This window comes from Oreochromis aureus, linkage group 7 (assembly GCF_013358895.1).
Source record: "Oreochromis aureus strain Israel breed Guangdong linkage group 7, ZZ_aureus, whole genome shotgun sequence".
NCBI lineage: Eukaryota > Metazoa > Chordata > Actinopteri > Cichliformes > Cichlidae > Oreochromis > Oreochromis aureus.
Genome location: NC_052948.1, coordinates 52171685 through 52194139, shown reverse-complemented (window position 1 = coordinate 52194139; position 22455 = coordinate 52171685). Strand labels below are relative to the sequence as shown.

The 22455-nt window shown below is 39.7% G+C and overlaps 1 protein-coding gene across 2 annotated transcripts in view; it reads right to left on the bottom strand.

Annotated features, from left to right (window-relative positions):
* Positions 1–22455, bottom strand: part of LOC116310464 (netrin receptor UNC5D-like) — a 171526-nt gene that overhangs the window by 10735 nt on the left and 138336 nt on the right. For both annotated transcript variants that reach the window (XM_039614396.1, XM_039614397.1), the window contains 8 exons: positions 20959–21123; positions 20617–20649; positions 17406–17591; positions 12021–12170; positions 10899–11117; positions 10017–10101; positions 4424–4595; positions 1388–1618 (listed from right to left, as the gene is read on the bottom strand). In XM_039614396.1, the coding sequence (XP_039470330.1) occupies positions 1388–1618; positions 4424–4595; positions 10017–10101; positions 10899–11117; positions 12021–12170; positions 17406–17591; positions 20617–20649; positions 20959–21123 (1241 nt within the window). The remainder of the gene's footprint in view (positions 1–1387; positions 1619–4423; positions 4596–10016; positions 10102–10898; positions 11118–12020; positions 12171–17405; positions 17592–20616; positions 20650–20958; positions 21124–22455) is intronic.

Below are 22455 nucleotides of genomic sequence, written 5' to 3'. Positions count from 1 at the left end.
AGTGGGACACCAGAAGGCTAGGGTCGTTAACTCTTTTTATGAAGGGTACTATGCTGTCATGTGTGATCATGCTATAAAAATACAGGCATTTTATTTGCTGTTTAAAAGGGAGTGAGTTAGAGGTTTTTTAAAATTCATCTTTTGGGCTTTTTCCGTTATTACATAATACAGTGAAGAGGAAGCAATAAAGAGACAGGGAGCCACCGAGGGCTAACAGGTCAAAGTGGAACCCGAGCTACTGCATTTAGCTTTGCAGCATATTTTACATCTTACATAATCTATTCAGTCTTCATTATACATCATAATTCTGAGGAAATAATATTGGTCACCAGGCTAGCAGCATAACTCTGTGGATTGCAGTTTGGGTCCAGTGATGTAAAATAATCACATACATGCAGGTGCAGAGGTGAATCCTCCTGACTCTTGAACTTTTCCTGTAGTACTGCCATAAACTTTACAAGGGAAATACTTTGACTTTAGTTATAACTCTGCAGGTCACTTTTAATCATCTATTCAAAATTTTTGATTCTCCAACGCTCTGTTTAGCTAAATATTACCATATTGGAATGATGACAATAGCCTTAAGCTAAGTTTCATCAAAGTACATCCGCATTGATGTTCAGCAGCCTTTATATGACTTCATGTGTACCACTGAGACAAGTTTGGCCATTTCAAACAAAACAGGGTTTGTCTTTTCTTTGTGATTTCATTTTTTGTGTGCTTTTCTTGATGTTGCATGAAGGGGAAATCATGAATCTATTTTGTTTTTGTGAAGTTAAGCAGTCTTATTACCATTTGAATGCAGTTCAATGAGTATGTAAATGAATAAGTGAATACGTCACAGGTAAAAGCCACTTCAGTACGTACAACAGGGGGAAAATGAGTCAACCTTCAAAGGCACTTTCGCTTTCTTTTTTTTCTTTTTTTTAGCAGTAAGTGAAGGCATCACTGTTCATTTTTGATGTGGTTTAGGCTGCCTTAAGATCAGTAACACATTCAGCCCTTTACTAGGTGGAACTGTCACTTTCAGTTCAGAACAAAACTAGTCTGCACCTGCACTGCACAGGAGCTTAATAACTCAGCAGCAGGCTATTTACATCAGACTTATTAGATTGTTTCTGTCGCTTTCACAGTCTTTAAATAGACAATGAAGACAAAAATGCAGCATACTGTGTGTCTTTGTGGAGCAACCAATGGCGCTCTCAGCCACTAGTTAGTGGTGCTCCACTGATAAAATCAACCGAGTAATCAAGTGGCAAATATAAGTATGTGAGTATGCTAGTATGAGTTGAGCTTTATTGATAAAATAATTAATGTAGGAAACACCTATATTCACATATTGACCAAGTATATTCCTGATATTCATCATTTCTCTCTTCCCTCTTACCTGAAATGCATGGGGTGTGTCGTCCACACAGTAAACCCTGAGGGTGAAGCCCAGAGAGTTGCTGGCATCCGGACTACCAAACACAGCCAGCCTCAGACGCTTGCCTGCCTCCTGATTCAGCGGCTCCCCCACCAGAGCGTAGCGACCTGGATGCTCCAACAGCACATGGCACTTCTGGGCCTCCAGCAGACAGTAACAGGAGGTGCTCTCCTCGTCTACAGACATCACTTCCTTTGGTGGTAGGGACACAAAAGGAGACTAATTTAGGTCCAGGATTAAATGTAATATGCTTTTCCTTATTTCGGTTATATTATGCATATATGTACACATGATCCGCTGCATTGGTGAATACTCATATTAAACACGGCCAGATTTTCAAACATTGATATTTGCATATCTTCAAGTAAGCCCCGTGAGCCAAATGCTCTGGCTACAGAATGTTTGAACACTCCAAGTCAGACAGGTTTTTTTGACTCTTGGCTCCGTATGATGTCAATGAGAGCAGATAGCTCTGGCTGTGAGTAGAAGCTTCACCCACCTGCTGCTCAAACCCTCTGTTTGCAAGGGGCAGTCAGTCGGAAAAAAGCTCGCTTAAGGGAAAAGTGGAGGGAGCTAAAACAGCTTGTTTCAGACAGAGGATTAACTGAGGGGCTGCAACGAGGCACAGTATAAGTTAAATAAGTTTATTTTAAGCTGTCAGTCATGCAGAGAAACTCTAGTTGAGTCCAAGGATAAAATTATGGAGGTGTTAAATAAAACGACTTCAGTGGCTTAGTAGTTAAACATAAGAACACTGTAATTTTGGAATTCTGTCATACTCGTGATTTTTGATGCATCCTGAGTGATACTGGACTTTTCTGGGGTTTCAGGAGGTTAAAAAAATTCTAATGTGTCTGTCCAGTACAGTCTCCTTTTTATTTTTTCTCTCTGTTGGCATGCACCTGCCTTCAGCGACGCATCTTTCGATAACTTCATTTTGAACAATGTGTCTGCTGACAAATTAAATCTATATAAATGTCACGAGGCCTGAAAGGACCCGGCTGGTAGCGCGTCACAGACCCCCAAGGTCAAGTAAAGGTCTTAGTGGCTCCAGGGCATAGTGTATCTGTCTGATGCTCTTAAATTACTCTCAGCTTTTCAGTAATGCATTTCACTTGTTAATGTGAAGACACCACTTGACTCTGCATCACTGTGCTCAGCTGTGCTGCAATCATGCATGCTATATGTTCTTTAGTAGTGCTGACTGTAATGCACATAACTGCTTTAAAAACCTGCTTTAAGTTTACGATGAAACTAAAACCTTAACCATATCCTGCCTGTATTGGCATGATTAAGGCAATAGTTGTAAGCCGATTGTTTGGACATTATCTTATTGGCCACCATTTCCTGTAGAAAATAAAGACAAATAAAGACTTTGAATGGTCATGCAGTTAACCAACAATTCACAGGAGCCACTGATCAGCGTTTTTGCATTGCTGTTAGGCATTTTATTAAGACACTTCGCAGACAGTAACTTGGAATCTCTCCCTCGTACATAGACTTAAACAGGACCAGGAGCTGTGCAAAGCTGAAAGACGGCCAAATGAATAATGACACATCTCACTAAACAGATGGGGATACAGTAACACTGACAAAACGGATTAGCGGGGCGCAGTTGTATCCAACGGCCAATTGCTACTCATCTTGTGCTCAATTCTCCCTAAATCACCTTTGGAACATAACTGTGACCCACAGGTCCCCTCTGCATATGGCCTGGCTGAGGCATATAAAGCAATGTAGGGTAATTTAGTGTCCCATAGCTTCCTAAACCTGCCCCATTAGCGCTGGAGCAGACATGAAGGATCTCCATGACATAGCTCATCCCCGCCAGGCAGCCAGGGAGAAATGATAGAGTCAAAATCTAGTGTACCAAAGTGCAGACTTTAATGGGAATGGCACTGAGAGGCAGACACAGTGAAAAAGAGGCAGAGGTGGAAGAAGGAAAGAGAGAAAGAAAGAGTGGAAGAGGAACCTCCATCTCCCATTATATCACTAATTCCAGAGATTAGGTTTTGAGTAAGCATCCTGTCTGAGATAAAGGCCTCATTATTTCTCAGTGACAGAGATGGTCCACAGCTTTACATTCAAAGAATCTCTCTGCCGTTCTGCCAGAGCCTACCTCCCCCTTTCTGTCTGTTCCGTCCTTTCTCTTCTTTTCTCTCCTCTCTGTTGACATATAGCTCCCACCAGTGATAGGTCTTTTGATAGCTTCCTTTTGAGAAATGTGTGTGCTGACAAATTACATCTGTGTAAATGTCACGCAGAGTGAAAGGACCCGGCTGGTAGAGAGCCACAGACCCCCAAGGTCAAGCAAACTTGGTGGCTCCAGGGTCGCTCCGCCTCAATGAGGTTCTTAGAGGTTTTTGATGAGGTTAGTTAAACATTAAAAAGATCTTAGAAAAGATCTCCGATGTGTGTACTCTGCCAAGAAAACACAAGAAAATGAATAGAGGGTGTTTGGAGTGGAGGTGGATGTCTGAGTGTTCTTCTGTGGGTCTGTGAAGTAGCTCTATAGGGTGGAGTGGAAGGGCTTTTCAGAGGGGTTATTACACTGAAAGACCCAAATAAATGGAAAAAAAATCCAAAAAGTAGGAATCACAGGAATAACGCATTTAGAGCAGCAACGTCTTAAATCTTTTAAAAAGCACCCTTGCTGGTTTTTATCTGGTTTTGACCTCACGTTGAGGTATCTGTCTTACATCCAAAAGAAATGTCAGACCAAATGCAAATGACGCATGAGGTAGAGCTTGAAAGGCTAAATTTTATGCAGAATGACAAATCTAAGCTGGCAACCCTGAAATCAGCTCCTTGCCGGCATGACTACAGTTCAGGATGAAAATTTTCATCAAAGTAGGTCGAAGCAGTTTATCTGATCCTATTGATATTCTGGGCACTAGTGAGAGATGTGTGCTTGTACTTGTTAGCGTTCTGCACCTATGCCACAGGAGGAAATTCAAACATGTTAACTACAGGTGAAGGGTAGCAGAATTTGCTCACCTCCCACTTGTTGTCTTGGATGTGTCTCTTTAGGCGGATGGTCCAATTATCAGCAGCAACTTCTGCACAATGGGCTATGGTCATGGCTATTGGATAGGAGAGGTCAAGGCCTGGTGGGCCGTAAGTCACTGCAGGGCTCAAAAAGATCTCTGGCCCATCCTCAGACACAGTACTGTAGAGGTAGAGAAACATATCATTAGAAAACATTTATGGTAAACTTCATGTTTGATCTGTAGTCGTGTTAATGAAGCTGGATGGGTTCGTTACAAGTTTTTTAACAAAAACATGAATCACTGCTTCAACAAGCTTTCAGAGTGTGACCCTTTCCTATGAACAAAGTAAACTCAAATCCTTGGACACTCATAATGAATCAATTGCTGACTAGCTGACACACAGACACACAGATAGAGGGAGATTAAAGCACCAAGACTAATGGACAGTGAGGCTGGGGAGGACAGGCTTTAGCACAGTGCGTGTAAGCTTTGTGGGTCGATGGAGCTTATGAAGCCTGCTCAGGCCAGTCCGGTGACAGATGAGCCAGGCCAAGCTGCTCTTGGCCAGGAGCCCAATCTTGGCTGGAAGCCCCGAAGACTGAGAGTAATCAATGGGACCACCATCAGTCATGCAGCTGCCCTGGGTGGACACCTCACATACACAGGACACGATATTGGTGCTGTTGTCACAGGCACAGCATGGATATTTCTCAGGGTCATTAATACAGCTGCAGCGGGGAGTGACCATGACAAGCCAACACAGATGCATTAATGTGTAAGGCGTGAATGGGGCACCACACATCTGTACAAATATGGAAAACACCAACACACACTGAAAGTACAATTTCTATGGACGGCGCCTCTCATGTAAACACATGAGCTACAACGGCCCTCGAGTGCAAAACACTACGTCAAAAAAACAAAACACAACAACGGAACAGAAAACACAAGATACATGTGACAAAATATGGGTGCCTGTCGGTGTATACCCCTCAGTCTTTTAGTAGATGCATGTATGGTATACAGCTGAAAATCCTTTGTGATTCCCAGAAAAGCTAACCTCTGACCTTCACCTTGAGGTCATCTGGGATTTTTAGTAGATGCATCTATGGGATGAATTTGAAAGTCTTTTGTCGCCTTGTTCTTGAGATATTCACACACTTGGGTGTCCATGCAGCCTGCCCAGCGACAATACCTACAATTTTTTGGCCAAAGGGTAAAAAAATGATTTCGTTTTTGAAATGTTGTTGAATTTTGCCAATTTTTTTGTTGTTATTGTGTTTTGTGTGTAATGTAGTTTTCGATCTTAGCAGCCTCCGACTCGTGTATAACTAAGCAGAAAGGTACGCCCAAATTATATTCTGATTGCGAGCAAATATTTTTACAAAGTCTTTTTTAGAAGCAGGTCTTGGCACTTGGCAGGCTTCTTGAGGTATTTATTATTATCTAAATTTGAAGTGTAAATCTACTTTCACGCATGTTTGCTTCACATGTTTGATTTTTTACACCAGATGCCTTCCTGACTCAACCCCAGCGGATCTCCTCTTGGGATCAAACCTGTGACTTTTTGCTTGTGAGGCAAATGTGTCAATGACTACACTAATATAAGTTGTCCCCCCAGACAGCATGTAAATGATCATGAATCATATCTGAGGTTTAATAAATTTTTGTTCCCCCTGAAAGTTATGCTTCCACTACTATCTCTGCTGTCGTAGAAATCTGCTACATTAATTCAGGATTCTCTGAGCGTCATGCCCCCCTCACACAGCGTCTCTGATTTTTAGGATGCGGCTCATACTTTTGCTGACACATTCACAGTAAATGTCAGTGCAGCGTTAAAAAAAACACACCAAAAAACAAAAACCTCACTAGATATCATACAGTCAGTCTTGTTTCCCCAGTAACCAGATTTTCTCAACACAAAATGCACTTTTAATTTTCAAAGGGTGCTCTTGATTGTAGCTATTGCCTGACACACAAGATGATGATGTCATGGCACTTCAGAAAACATCTATTACTTTTCTTTTTGCAACATTTAACTGTCAGCGGCATTGCAAAGTTGAAGCTGACTTCTCATTTTTAAGTGTTAAGCGTATGCACTGTTAGCAAGTAAAGTTATAATGAGCATAATTTAAGCCACAGAAACAACAAGTAAATTTAGTTTTGACAAATTTAATTCAAAAAACAGCACCTGAGTTGGAGGAGGATTGTTTTTTTGTTTCTTTTTTAGTTTTCCAGCCCGTTCAGCAAATTACCTGTAAGATCAACCTTTTTATGACTATAACAGAAGTGGGAAGGCGAGGCATGGTGTAAGATGGTGTGTATATGTCCCTGCATGCAGACAGGGTAGATGCATGATGTGTGGTTGAGACTGTTCACCTCCTGTTATATTAACAGTTTCTGGTGCAGAGTGATGTGTGAAGCTTTTTTTCAACCCTCTCCATTATGCTGTTACCAATCAACACTAAAAAATTAAAAGAGGTTATGATCTGGGGTCTAAAAATAAAATCACACATTGCAGTAGCACCTTGGCCTGCAGCTGCACTTTCGTGCTAATCAGCCCTTAGCTATGAGGAAACCAAGGTTGCCTACTGCTGAGACTATGGTAATTATCTGGATTGCCTGCGAGCAAAGATTAAAGATGGTTATTTAGCAACTCTGATTGTTTATATGCGAACAAAGAAATATCATTCCAGGATGATGGTTGAAGTGTATTTTAACAGTGGAGCCTTGTCTCATATATGCAGAAAACACATCACACTTCTCTTCCCGTTTTTTTGGGTTTCAACAAAACAACATCCAGTGTAATGCATCTTTTTTTTTTTCTCAGGTCACACTTGCAAATCATATTTTCACAATTCCTTGTTAGTGTTTGACAGTCTTTCTTTCAAGCTGTCACAGCCGCATGGCGTTTGACGGAATTGCAGAAACAGAAGTGTCCTCATTAGCTGGAATTTTAGCTAAAGGGGGGCACTCTGTGGAAAATACAAGCAAGTTGTTATCAGATCATGCAGATTATTTTTGTTATAGCCAGAAAAAGTATTTGTGGTAAAAATCTAAAATTAAAGCTATGCAATGGCTGCATGTATACCTAGTGTGCAGTGTTAGTGCAGTTTTACAAAATGATTTTTATGTTTTTTTCCCACATCTACAGTAATATTTCTCTCTATAAGACCATCAGATGTTTAAGGTAGGAAGCCAAGTGACAAGTCACAGGGTGAGGAAAAGGATCTTAAAGTTTTATAGAAAAATATATAACAAAAGGCACTGCTGGAAGGAAGCAGGAAACTCCACACTGAAGATTAGAAGAAGCAGGAACAAAGGTAAGTAACACAGTGATGTGACAAAAACACAGACAAAACGCACAACATGGGAAAAGTGGTAATAAAGCACAGGTGAACTCAATTAGGCACTAATGAGGGCGGAAAGAGATCTAAGGGAGGATGTGAAAATAATAAACCTAATGATGAAAAATTAAATGAAAATTAAATACAAGGATGTAATTTAGGCTAATAAACAAGATGAAGCAGAGAAAGGAAGGAAAAAGGAAAAGACTCAGAAACCAGAGAAAAGTCAACCAGAATGGCAGTGTGTAGTAGCTCATCCAGTTCACAGGTTACTGCACCAAAAAATGACAAATATGACTCAGACCTCGACACAATCTTAGCCCTTCGATAAAAACCCTGTAGGTGACCACGGTTTGCAAGTTAGCCAAACTTGGACGATGACATCTTGCCAAGGCATCAAGTTCATCAGGATGTAAAATTAAGGTAACAATGGAAGCCATGACAAAGACTTCAAGATTTAAGGTAATGTGAATTCTCCTTTAATATTTTGTGCAATGTAAGTGTTTCATATTAATGCCAGAAAATGTAAAAACTTAAAAAATTACGCTTTTTTCTAACCCCCACTCTCATTAGAATAGTTTTCATCAGCTTTACCACAATTACTCATTGTCAGAGTCAGTGTGAAAAATAAAAAGGTTAAAATCCTAAAATCCACATTTCCATCATGCATTAAAAATATTAATGCATGATGGAAAGAAGGAAGGGGGAAGAATCATTAGGGAGGCCTGACGGTGAGTTTTGTGGGTCGGGCAGGTTAGATAGGCACTGGTAGATCGACTCAACCAAAAACAAGTGCCAATCAAATTTTAAAGTTTGTGTAGTCTGATATAACTGACACCACAGAGCAATAACTGCCTGCCTCGTAAATATGCTTGAAACTTTTGCAAGATGCAGAGTATCCGGTGTATTTTGTCCTTGGACAACTCGCTGTCCCCTGCTGAGCTGAAGAAGATCACACACAAAACAACCTCGTGAAGCCCAGAGGATGGATGGCAGCTCTCGCGAACACATGAAACTGAGCCCCAGCTGATCGATTCCTATTCTTTGCAGAGGAAAGCATCGTCTTATGTAGATGGCTAAGGTTTGAATGGGGAGAAAGCATCCAATTTCTCCCCTGGACTCTGTGGCTGTCAGAAGATAGGCTTTGAGTGACAGCTCAGTGGTGCACGGCTCCTGCAGCTTCTTAAGCGGCAGCCAGAGAAGTAAACAGCATTGGGCTTATCAGAGCAAAGCAGGAGCTTGGAGGGCAACAGTCTGGCTGAATTGGGGAGACTTAAGGCGGGGGAGTGTGCAACCAGTCTGCTAACTGAGCTCTGTGCCACAACCTATATGTGACCTTTGATATGCTTCCTCTCCCACGTGACCCCAGGCACTAAATGGGTGGGTGGAAGTGAGGTGAAAAGACAGCTGATATTTAGATGTCACTTATGATTCCCCCTTGGACGTAGAAATCCAATTTCATCGAGAAGCACTGGTGGTTAGCGGTGTGGTTGGGGTGACAGCTAGCTAGCAGGGCTTCACGCAGTCATACTGACATGTTGATACTGTCTGCTGTGAATCAAGAGCATGTCCAAACACTGACATCTGGTTGTCAGATAGCTTTCAAAGCTCTGCTGCATGGAATCCAAAGGTATTACAGCCCTTTTGCACAGAGTTATTATCTATCAAGCCCATTTTTTCCTCAAGTGATAGCTTTGCGAGAAACAAGAAAGTTACAGAAATAGATTTCTGCTTGCAGGAAATATTCACCCAAATTCTGACACATACCCATGCCCTATCTCTCTGCCTAATCAATATAACCCATCATCATGACTTCACTAAGTTCATCACTCTTACCAGTCAAAATGGAGAGAGATATTGTCACAGTTACGTCTGCAAACACAAAACGGTCGACTAGATTCACGGAGTGTATCTTCTTCTGCTATGACAGTTGCTTAAGGCAGTAATGCAATCTGTCTACAGCTGCCAATGTATTTTGTGACACACCATGTCCTCCCCTGTAGTGTCTGTGAGATGAGCAAGGACCGCATGCTGTGTGGGAATATGTGCATGTGCATGTGTACACTACATGTCACAGCGTAGCCTTCATAAGAAAGGTTTTGTGTTTGTCTTTGTGTTTGTGGCGCTCATTCGGCAAAGGGAGGAGGAGGAGGAGACAAGGTGGCAGGATGAGGGATGAGGAATGCGTTGTGTAAGGATTAAAAGAGAGCAGACTAGGAAGCAGACAGCACCACCTCAGTGAGAGTCCCTCACCTGCTGTCCTCCTGGTTGATGCTCATGTACATCTCCCAGGTAGTGTCTTCTGCAATCCCCCCGTGAGGCACCAGCAGGCTAATACCTGCAGAGAAGGAGGCATGCTGATCAACAAACAAGCAGACATGCACACTTATGACACACACCTGCTCAGCTGTCAGGTCTGTTTAGTGAAGGTGACAGCCAGAGGGGTGACGGGCCCCAGAAAAAGGTCGCCAAAGCAAGTCCCCTTGTGATTCGACGCTGGCAGCGATCTCTTAAGTCACAAGCATGCACAGAAGCAGGCATCACAGACATCCTTTCCTCTTAAACACAAAGACATATGCATAACATTCTACTGTATCATAAACAATTACTGCCAATCTAGCAGTACATAAAGCCCCTCAGGGGACACAATGATGAATGTAGGCCACAAGAAAGAGCTGCCTGCATAATGCAATAGACTGAGCAGCACATTAAATACACTTGTTTATATTTTTTCGGTACGCATTAGGTGCTTTAAAATGTTCCTAAAATGCTTTTAAAAAAAATGTAACTTATTTGAGGAAAAAATATTTTTTAGTATTTGTTGTGATCAAAAACATTTTCCATACTTTACAGGCAGGGACCGATTGGCTAAAAATGCTAGTGCTGTTTAACTTCATCATTTTTGTAAATAATATTTCCATAATCATGTCGCCTACTCAGTATGTGACTTTTTCCCTCATTTTTGCTACAGATCAACTCTGACAAGGTCAAACAACTTAAAAAGTGCAAATGAGAACAACTTGTTTTTACAGTTTCTATCCTCTGTGAATGCTAGCTGAATTTGCAGGAACTGAAGTCGACACATGCTCTTCAGGAGGAAGCTATTGAATGATAATTGCCTCATCGTACACTCACCTGTGTTGGGTACCACAAGCCTGCCTCCAGCATGGCCAAACACTGCAGTTGCTCTGTGGAGAGGCAGGCGGGGAGTCAGAGAGACGTGTGGACTGAAAAGGTTTTTGCCTCTTCTGCCCAGTGTTGTCCCCACTGCAACCCCTCTATAGTCTGGAGCCAGTCCCCTTGGAAATGTCTGAGGGTGGGACATGACGTGGTACTCTGCCCTTTCCGTCACCCCTGAGGATACAGTGAAAGCTCTGTGACATTAGAATTAGAGTAGCTTTAACACATTTTTGCAGGTCCAACAGTCAAACATCCAACAGTAGGAAAACAGCCCTTTAAAGCTTTTTAAAAGCTTGCTCTTGACTGCAAAACCAATCACTCTGAAACTGTTTACTAAACCCCTGCTCTAAACAGTAACTGTCCAGCCATTGCTTAGCGAAAACCTAACTAACAAGTCTCAACAAGCCTGTCACTGTCAAGCTTTTTGCCTCAAGGTAAAAAGTGTATGCCTGGGGCTGTAGTAATTGCAACACTCTGCACTTAAAAGAGTTCGGAGGGTGGAGTCTTTCATTTATCCGGAACAAACCCATAAAGACAAGAGCAATGGGGTTTAAATTGTGTGTCTATCTGCTGTAATATAAGCTGGCACAGTCTTCTGATCATCATTAGCAAATTCCGATAGTAGGTAGGCTTGCAGCCAAATTGAGATCTGACTTTAATAAGAATATTTTTCTTTATAAAATCACACTAAGTGAAATAAAAATCCTCTTGTTTTTCTACATATGACTGTATTGAATAAGCATCTACTTTTTATACACTTCTGTCTAAGTTAGGGACCAGTTGTTTCAAAGATCACCTTAATTTTGAATGCTAATCATGCCACCAAAGGAAAAAAAGGCAGCAAGCAGCAATAACAAACAACAACATGAACTGTTGAATGTCTAGTTCGTGATGCACTGAAAGTTGACTTTATTTTTTTAAACTTTCCTAGAGACTGCCTTAGGAAAAAACAGATCCAAAGTAAGATTATCCGTCCTAGTGCATCCACAGAGCCGTTCGCTCCTCTGTGAGACTTGCCCTTTCAAAAGTAACTGAGTACCACAGACATGGACTTTCATAAGAGTTCTGTTTTCTAACCTTTAACCTTAAGATCAGGCAACGGGTCAAGGAGTGAGCGCTCAGCCATTAGCTCCTTGTCAATGGAGTCCTGAAAACACATGGGGCTGGTGTAGGTACGTGACACTGTCAGATCAGGTTGCATGGATGAATTAATAAGCAGAGGATTTGCTGAAACACACACAGAGAAAAAGCAAATGTATGTCAGCAATTACCCATGAGAGCCCACATCATCAATAAAAAAACAAAAACAAAACAACCTGAAGAGAATGTCATCACAAATATGTTTTCTCTGTCCGTGGCTGTTGCTGTAATATAATGAAAAAAAGACATATCTTAGTGTGACTCACTTAGAAGTGACACTGTTATTGATTTTTTCTATTCATTTTCTACTGATAACCCAATTTACAGCTAGCTCCATAGGTTTGAGGACAACACCTCAGTGGATTTTGAATCAAACAATTAAGATGTGACTGAAGTGCAGACTGTGAGCTTTAATTGAAGCATCAACTCTTTAGTTAAGTAATTACAGTGATTTTTTTTATACATATACTCCATTTTGAAAAGCAAAAGTAATTAGACCAAAGTAATTAGATAACTGACTGACAAACCAGGCCAAGTAAGACCTGTTCCCTCAGTTTTTCCAAGACAAATTATGCAGATAAAATAACCGGAGTTGATTTCAAATGCTGAAATTATGTTTGGAACTTTCCAGATTTTGCCCTTAAAAGACTTTGATGTAAGTGAAGGCTGTCATTAGGTTGAAAAAAACATATATAACAATTTTTTTGGAGTGCCCAAATCTGGAGTATTATAAAAAACAGCAAAAGGCCTCAAAAAACACAGAAAACATTTAATGTGGATTGTAGAATGCTTTCTATATTTAAGAAAAACCCCTCACAACATTGAACCAAATCAAGAATATTATAGAGGAACCAGGCATCTTTGTCCAGGTAAACCAGTTAAAACCACTGGTTTAATCAAGAACAGGAAGGCCAGACTGGAATTTACCAAAAACTCAAAAACAGCCTCCACAGTTCTGAAAAAGAGGAAAAACTAAAAAAAACCCTTTGTGTAAATAAAGCCAAAATTAACTTGTACAAAAATGATGGGATTAGTAAAGTTTGGAAAAGGAAAGCAAGAGCTGGATGCAATGTTATGAAATGGGCTTGTATGCACATGCTTTAAAGCTACTGAAGACAAACCTGAAGTCAGAGTGACCACAAACAAGCAGCAAGTAAATAACTTATTCAGAAATTCTTAAATCTGCCCCTAAAAAACACCCACCATATTCTAATAGTTAGACTAAAACTGACACTGAAACCGATGCAATCTAAACTAAAACTAAACAGAAAACCCTGATCTGACTCTACAAGCTAACTGAAAAAAAGAATAAATAACAGAGATTGTTGTCACACTGGTTACTTTTCAGTGCTGTATATAAACCGACTGATTAACACAGATCAGAGTTATATGGTTCTGTGTAATATACCTGTATGCCCCAATATTTGGGATAGAGGAAGTATGTCTTATTATTCTAATGTCTATGTAAGACATTAGAATAATAAGATACTTTAATAGCAATAACTGCAGCATCACACAAAGCAGCATTTGTGATCAATACATGAGCAACAACAATAATACAATGTATCGGCTGTGTTAATGAGTTTAAATAAATGCCCGTGTGAGAAGAATTCCTGTGGACAGTTGAATCAGTCAACGTGACAAGTGATCCAGCTGTGCAGCATGTTGCTGATGTAACTAACGCTGCTTAAAACTGACACTACGGAAGTACGGATTTCTCATATGACAGCTATGGCTCCTTCATTCTCACATCTTCTCTTCGCATCTCTCTCTCTCTCTCACATCCTCGCTGGGAGGAACTAAGAGGAGAAGAGATGAAAGTAAAGAAAGGCGTGCAGAGACAATGCCATAATGAACAGCACCCATTGACAGCTGCTTCAAGCAAGCATTAAATAAGACCTGAAGACACTGAGTACACAGTGTGCGTATCTCCTGATGAGCAAAGTACTGTAAATTGCCCAATAATTCTTAATGGGTGAGCTGTTATTACAGTTACTCATAATGAAAAACGTGACTACGAAAAAGAAATGAAATGATCATGATGAAAAGATAACTGCAGCAGCATACAGCGGGGCACAATGTGCAAGGAGGGGAGGACATGCAGAATGTTATGGAGGCTTGGCTGTTTTAGCGCCTCTAACACAGTGAACAGGGACCAAGATTAAAGCTTTCCCTGCCTCCTGCTGTGTTATCAAAATGAACTTTATTATGCCCTGCTGAGGGCTGCCGCTGTGGCGACCCATAATGCCAGCCTTGCAAAAATATGCCTCAATCTGCAGAGTAAAACACAGCACGCCACGGTGCTCTGATGTTTCTTCGTTTAGTAGCACGGGACCGCAAACGCTCCATTGTGGTGCTCAGCGAAAAAAAGAGATAGCGATAATAAATTAAATTTTTAATTTTGCAGACGTGAATTATTTATTGAGGTTTTGTAATAAAATACAATACCAAAAACTGAGACATTATCTGATAACTTTTCAACTTGGTGTGGAGTGAAGTTGTGGTTCTTAAGAGGAGGCCTGAGTAATAATAGATAAGAGTGAAATTATACATTTGTTTAGAGTGCACAATCTGCTTGTTACCATAGGTTTATTGCTTGCTGAATACCGATGTTTGCAATAAAGTAAAAAATGCAATGCATGTTTTATAGGTTAAGCTGTAAGTTATTGGACATTTATTGCACTACAGCACAGACAGAAAAAAAGCTTGAGATGGCTAAAGCAAACAAACAGATAAACTCAGTTCTGGCCCCTAAAGCCTGTTAATAATTAATGTACATATATCGTACAAATAAATGTATTCAGATTTCATAAAGATGAATAAATACATATACATAGAAAACTGTATGGCGTGCATAGATCTTTGGTGTTATTTACATAGAATTACCCCATTATGTAATTATTCTACTTGCTTTGCAGTAATTTTTTGCCTTTCTGTTGTTTTAATTTTGTCATAAATCACTTTGCAGTATTTCTCTTACAAGGTGTACTAGAAACAACATTTTACATTATTTTTATTTGAATGAAAATTAATAATAAACTAATTCCTATTCCAGTTCATCACATTTGAGCTTTTGGGGGTGTGTGTTCAGTTATAATAACCAGCTAAAACGTTAGCAGCAGGGTAAAAAAAGGAAATCAAGGGTCATCATCAATAGTTGTGTCCTAAGCAGCTCTAAAGATGAGGTAAATACAACTTGAGATGAGCAACAACTCATGGCATATTACACGGTGTCATTATTTGCCATTATTGGGGTGATCGTGGCTCAAGAGTTGGCAGTTCGTCTTGTAATCGGAAGATTGCCGGTTCGAGGCCGGCTCCAACAGTCTCTGTCGTTGTGTCCTTGGGCAAGACACTTCACCTGTTGCCTACTGGTGGTGGTCAGAGGGCCCGGCGGCGCCAGTGTCCGGCAGCCTCGCCTTTGTCAGTGCGCCCCAGGGCAGCTGTGGCTACAATGTAGCTTGTCTTCACCAGTGTGTGAATGTGTGAATGGGTGAATGACTGAATGTAGTGTAAAGCGCTTTGGAGTCCTTAGGGACTAAGTAAAGCGCTATACAAATACAGGCCATTTACCATTATTAACAAAAATTAAACACCTTTACTGCTTCTATAGGAGTTAAGAAGGTAAGGAACCATCCAGTGCTACTAATGAAAAGCACTTAATTGACTGATAATCAGGAAGTGTGATCTCCATAGAAGCAGCAGTTTTGGAAGTTTTCTGCTCTACAGCTTTTAGGTGTTAATACACTTAAATGCTTCATTTAGGATAATAAATTGTTGCTGCCCATCAATCTGGGAGAAAGATTAATAGTGAGAAAAGTGGAAAACAGACCACCAACGACCAGAGCATGCAATGCTCATAGAAGCTACACAAAACCCGAGAGCTATGTCTAAGACAGTTAGCATATCAAATGTTAAAATACGTGACATTGCAGTTGGCTTGTTTAGAAATGTCACGAGGAGAAATCTAACTGGAGATATTTGACCAGAATATACAGTACTATATTTGACAAAACCAAACACCCTAAAATCAGCACAAATACCTCACACCAACTGTCAAGCACGATGGTGGAGGGTGGATGATTTGGGCTTGTTTTGCAGCCACATGGAAGTTTGCAGTTTTTGAGTCAACTGTGAAGTCCTCTGCAAACTAAAGTATTCTGGCTGGCCCAGTCAAGGTCCAGACCTCAAACCAATTGAAATGCTGCAACAGGACCTTAAGAAAGCTGCGTATATACAAGTACCTCCAACAACTAAAAATAATGACATGGTGTAACATGTCATGTGTTGTTCATCAGAGGCTTTATCAACACAAATTTATAACCTGGTGAGGAACAGAGGACTCGGAATTATGTCCTAATATGTAAAACGTTAGAAATGAAAGAGGATGTACTTTCCTTTTTACATGACTGTATGTCTATGTCGTATTCTTTTTCTGTGTTTTGCTTTTATGTGTGTGTTAGAAAGGCTATTAATGCCAAATACAATGCCAGCTCTCTGCACTAGCAGGCAAAATTGCAGCTTTAATTTTTAGGGCTTTCTTTGTGGTCTTTTAAACAGCCAAACTAAAATAAAAAAAGGCAATAAAAGCATATGCAAAATAAAAACATAAAAACAGGCTATTTTGATGCTCTGATTTATAATATGATGCACTTTTAATTGCACATCATATTTAACTGTTGTGCATGTTAGCTCCATCTGTGGCAGGGTGGGTGTAGAGGTGTCACAGTTGTTATAAACTGCCTTTTTAAGATCTTAATGCGAAGTCAAGTCCAACAAACCCTTTTAAAAAATATCTTTACATGGAGATGAGGCTCTTCGAGACCCCATAAACATTTTTTACATATTGGAGTTTCTCTGAGTTTCTCTTGAGTTTCCAATTACATTGTGTACATTTCGTCTGTGCTTTTAAATGACAAGTTAAGCACTGTGCATATCTCGTGTAATTCTTTAAATTCTTCTTTAAATAATCCAAAGCTGCAATAGACTTCAACAAATTAACCACTCAACTTCTGTACATTGATAAGCTAGTTCACATATTGTGCATGCATACAGTAAAATGTCAAAACGCCAAAAAAGATTTCCAACACAACATGAATCCTCAATTTTTTACAAGGAGCTTTATAAAGGATGCATATTTGGATGTAAAATTGAATTCAGTTGCCTTCTGGAAGAAAACCCCCAAATCCATCCATTCTTTGCTGCTTTTGAAAATTTCACGTTTAGATTTTTGTACAAAGTTCCCATTTGGATTCAGTGTTTTATGACACAATTTCGAGGGCAAATTTCTCTGATATTTGAGAGCCACAGTTAATGACTCACCTTGACGAGAGGTCTTGAAGCTGAAGGACTGAAAGCCTCCGGTGAGGGCGGAGGAGTCAATGACATCCACACCGTACTCACTCTGGCTTCTTCGGTAAAGAGTGACAGCGACGATGAGCAATACAACTGTCACCACCCCTGCAGCCAGGCCTGAATACAGGGCAACATCACTGCTGTTCTCCACACCTTGAAATGTCAGAATGATTGAGAAAAAAAAAACATGATTTTGAATGTCCAGATGAACACAATCAACTTTTTGGGATTTCCTTATCTGGATGATTGAGCATGCATCAAGACTTCTTATATTTGCTTTCGGAGTCTCTGTGGTTAATTAGGACGCTAGGAGACATTCTCTCCCAAAATAAACTGGAAATCTGTGTTGCTTAGGAGCGCTTTTGTGGAAGTCTCTTAAACCAGGGAAGTCTAACTTGGTTTCATGCTACTTTAGTGAATTTTTTATTTTCATTTCTTTCTATGTTTTACCTCCTGATGCACAGCTTCATTGTTCCATTCCTCAGTGTTAAAGTTACTAATGAGGAACCTTGGAAGGAAGGCGATTATAATCAACCCAGCACCTGACTGTCATTTCAAACACTGCTTGGCTCTGGTATTGGAGGCGCTCTGTGTTCCACTGGGATAATGTGACAAAACCAATTCATTAAATTAGCTCATCGGCAGCGATTATGCTCTATCTGGTCCCACCAGTATTGCAGCGTCCAACTCCACAAAGCAAACGAATGAGTGGGGAAATAAAGGAGCTGCTAGCTTGTTCTTGAAAGATAATGAGATCTGCACTAAAACAGGACATGCTGAGAAATCCTCTAAGTAGCCTGAAGCTCAAATGAGGAGAAATTGACAAAATATGCAAAGCGGTATTAACAGCTACAGTAGCAGGTTAATTGAGGGCTTGGGAAGTTTTTGGCAGCCTGGTCGCATTCTTTTTCCCATTCCTGACAAACAAGAAGACATAACTATGTGAAAGGACAAGTCAGGAAAACATGGGCAAATTGATTTTTCTCCGTGCAAGCTACGCAGTAGCATTTCCCTACACAGCAATAATGCATAAAGCAGTGGATTTACAGTGGTTAACCGCAAAGAGCTCGAACTGAAACACAATGCCCGATATAATCAAAAATAAGTAGAAGTGTACAGCATTATTAATGTAGGAGTGAAACTGAGATAATAATGGCAATAAAAGCTGGGACGTTTGATACAGCTTGTGTTATTTTTACGGAGACTTGGTAACAATCCAAATCAAACAACATACAGCATGTAAACATGCAGAGTGTAAAGAAAACAGCAAAAGTCACAATGCACTTTCTTTAAATATTTTGGAAATGAGATAAGAAGCATCAATGACAAACGTTAGGTTGGGGAAACAAACAGCTAAGCCAAACAACCTTTAGAAATGAATTTAATTTCCTGTTTGTTAATATTAATCATCATTATTCATTCGCGTGTCATTTGATGTGCTGTCTGTCTGTTCGTCAAAACGTACGTATTTAAATACACTAATTCACAGTGAGTCATACAGCGTTATTCTCTATGACCACACCTGTGATTTACCACTTGGCAGCTGATTGTTCCTATTTCAGGGCAATTCCCTCTCTGAGGGTAACATTAGTAATTTGTTAAGCTTAACCACTGCCAGAACCAAATGGCTGCTGATGAGCGTGCTGTTTTCTTGTAACTATCCTTGTCAGCTAAGGAATTTCTGTCACTCCAACAGTGGGATTATGCAGCCAGAGCCAGTCTCTTCCTATTAATGCCATTAACGACATCGCACCAGTTTGCTGCTATCAGCTCAGAGGGTGTTTACAAGACAAAACTCCATTAGGCGTGAATGGAACTACCCTCTGAAAATAACTTATTATACCTGCATTTAATAACAAAAAGCCTAAATTATACTTTAGTTTTAGAAAACATATTAGGCTTCATAATACCCATCAGTACATGTAATCAGTACATCAGCACATTAAAATTACATGTAAAACTGAGTAAACATATTGAATACTTACTGTAATAGCAACACAATGGAAATGATATTAATAATGTTACATAATCAGCAGTGTTATAATTGATATTCATTGATGCTATTGGTTTGAGTATGAAAAATTGGTGTCTCAGAGATACTCACAATGTTTCCTGCATGAATGGCAGCAATAATGTGGCAGGTCTTACTCATAACTCACTGTATTGTAATCTAAACCATAATTTGCCTTCTACCTAACACATTAGTATTGGTGCTTTAACCTAAACAAACAGTTAAAACAAAACTGAAAACTGGGTGAAACATCAGTTTTAACCTTATAATAGACATGCAAATGATATTTAAAGGTACACTGCATATTATAGTCTGAAAATGTTTTTATAAACAAACTCTTAACCAATAAACAAACGATCACTTTGCTTACTGGTAATCATATATGTGTTGGTGTAAAATAAAGATGTGGCTATTTTTCTTTTTTAAATAAATCTTTCCATTTTTCATTTTTTCTAAACTTCCACTTTTACTTAAAACAAAATAATTGGAAGTGTAGATTTTCTGTTTCCGTGTGAAGCTCTACCCATCTATCCTTCAAGCTCTTGCTTTCAGTTTTCCTCTGTAACACCCAATCATATTTACAGTTTCCCAATTAACCTAATTAGTTAAAAAGTTGTCTCTTCATGGTACGGCTCACTTTTTCAGGCTTTTGTGTTGCTGCCATCAAAGTGAGCTAATACTTTCTGAAACAGTAAAATGTTCCAATTTAAACATTTGATATGTGCATATAAAATTTGAAAACTATTGTATTCTGTGGTCATTTACATTTTACACGGCTTCAAAACTTTTTGGAACTGAGGTTGTGTGTTGGTTAAAGTGAGGATGCTGTCTGGGTAGAGCAGACAGATAATTAGGATGTTGGACTTGCTAATGTAAATTCAGCAATTCTTGTTATTGTGGTATAAGATACCTTTATTAGTCCCACAAGGGGGACTTTGTGTCAGGGAGGTTCAGGTTATAGGGTGTTTAAAAATGCCTAGTTTGAGTTGTTATATACTGCTCTGTTTGGTTTTGTTTACAAAAGTTCAGAGTTGCAAAATGTGTGAAAAAAACTTTTGGTCACACCTTTTTCTTATCCCAATCATGCAGTCTTCCAGGTCACGACTGGAGAGAGTGATATCTTTTAAATAAAACATCAACAATAAATGAAACTGAACAGAAGCTCACCTTGTGGCTTGGCATCATGCAGCAACTTCCGATCTGCGGAAACACACAACATCATTTAAGCGTTAGCTGATTCAATCGCTGCCTGCGTGCGCATCCACGCTGGTGCACACTGTTTGTGATGTATGTGAAACAAAGTGTTTGAATAATGAAGATGGATGAGGGCGTTGCTAATGAGCATGATTATCATGAGGATCATGATCTAGCCCACACTGCCAAAAATTATGAACAGTAAGTCTATAATGACACAGTCAATGAACACAATGGGACTGACAGTAATGATGCTAAACCACTATATCTTTTTCTCCTTGTTAACCAGTGAAGTGTGGAGCTGATGTTACCCACTCTGTGTACAGAGGCCGCCTGTGCAGTTTTCTGTAGCCACTGCCACCCCGTCACACAGTCGCCCCCCATGCTTGGGCTCCGGAGCCGTACACTCTCTGCTGCGCTGCCTCTCGCAGTCCGAACTACACGCTGACCACTCACTCCACTCTCCCCAGCCGCCATCCACTGCAGGGGCAAACACAAACACAGATAGAGCCATTGAATGTGAATACATGCACATATGTTACTGCATAAAGAAATGCAAGTGAAACACAACAGGAACTAGAAAATGCATTCTTCTCATACTTCAGATTTAAGTGGATTTTTTTAATAGCTCTGTGGAACTTTACAGGAAAACACTTTCAAGGTAACAGTTGCACGACTAAAAATAATTTCCCACTTAAAGTGTCAAAAACATGTACAAAGCTGGTGTTTCTGATCTGGAGCATAAAGAGACTCCATCAATTCGCCTTTCCCCCTCCATATGCTCTCAAAGATCCCCTCTTCCTGCTAATCTAAAAGCAAAGGCATCCTGTTTATGTTCAAACCCAGACGCAGAGAAAGAATCCGTTGGAAGGAGACATTTGGCAAAGAGGAGATAATGTTTGGAGGAGTGCACTGTACTCAACTGATAATTTTTTTTTAAAACTTAAACCTGATGAGCGTTTTTCTTTATACTCCACTGTGGTTGAAATCATAAATTTGTTCTTGTCTATAAAAGAAAGAAAAAAAAAAAAACACAGGCGCAATTTTGATAACTCCTACTGCTGTTGTGCTCTTCCTCTTACAACCTGAGATTCTACTCTTAGCTTCTCTCTCACGTTATCTCCACCCCTCTCCATTTGTGCATCTTTCTCCTCTTGTCAGACATTTTCCCTTCATTAGTTGTTTCACGGGTGCACTGCATTTGATTTCAGATAACAACCCACTGTCACCAGTGCACTGCAGATGCTTTCACAGTAAAATCTCTGAGGCTGAAAGAAGACTAGTGCTAACTATAAAACCTACCTAAAGCTTTTAAGACAAGTGTCATGGCATATGTTATATCTAATTTCTGTAAAAAGATTGAAGGATAGGAGCAACAATTTGTGGTTAAATAGAGGGTCTTGTGCTGCACAAAAAATACTCCTGCAAAAACACAAATAATAGTATTTAGACTGAGCTTTTTGGACCAATTAAACAATGTTTACGAGTTTTTGGTTATAATTTTTATTTGTTTATTACAAAGGTTTCAGTTCTCTCCAAACAGAGACTGAAAAAGTAAGCCAACTATTTTTTAAATTTAGACCAAATAATGAAAAAGAAGTTAAATAAACACAATATTACTAAAGTATTTATGCTATTATATGAAATCTTGTGTATTTGTGCTAATGATATTTACATATTACTTAGGTATATTATATTCACAAGGATTGTATACAAATAGTACGTAAATATAAATACATTTTGTACAATGACAGGGGAAGAGTTTTGTTAGCTTCTTGTTTTGTTAGCTGCCAGTCCAGCAATTATTCCAGT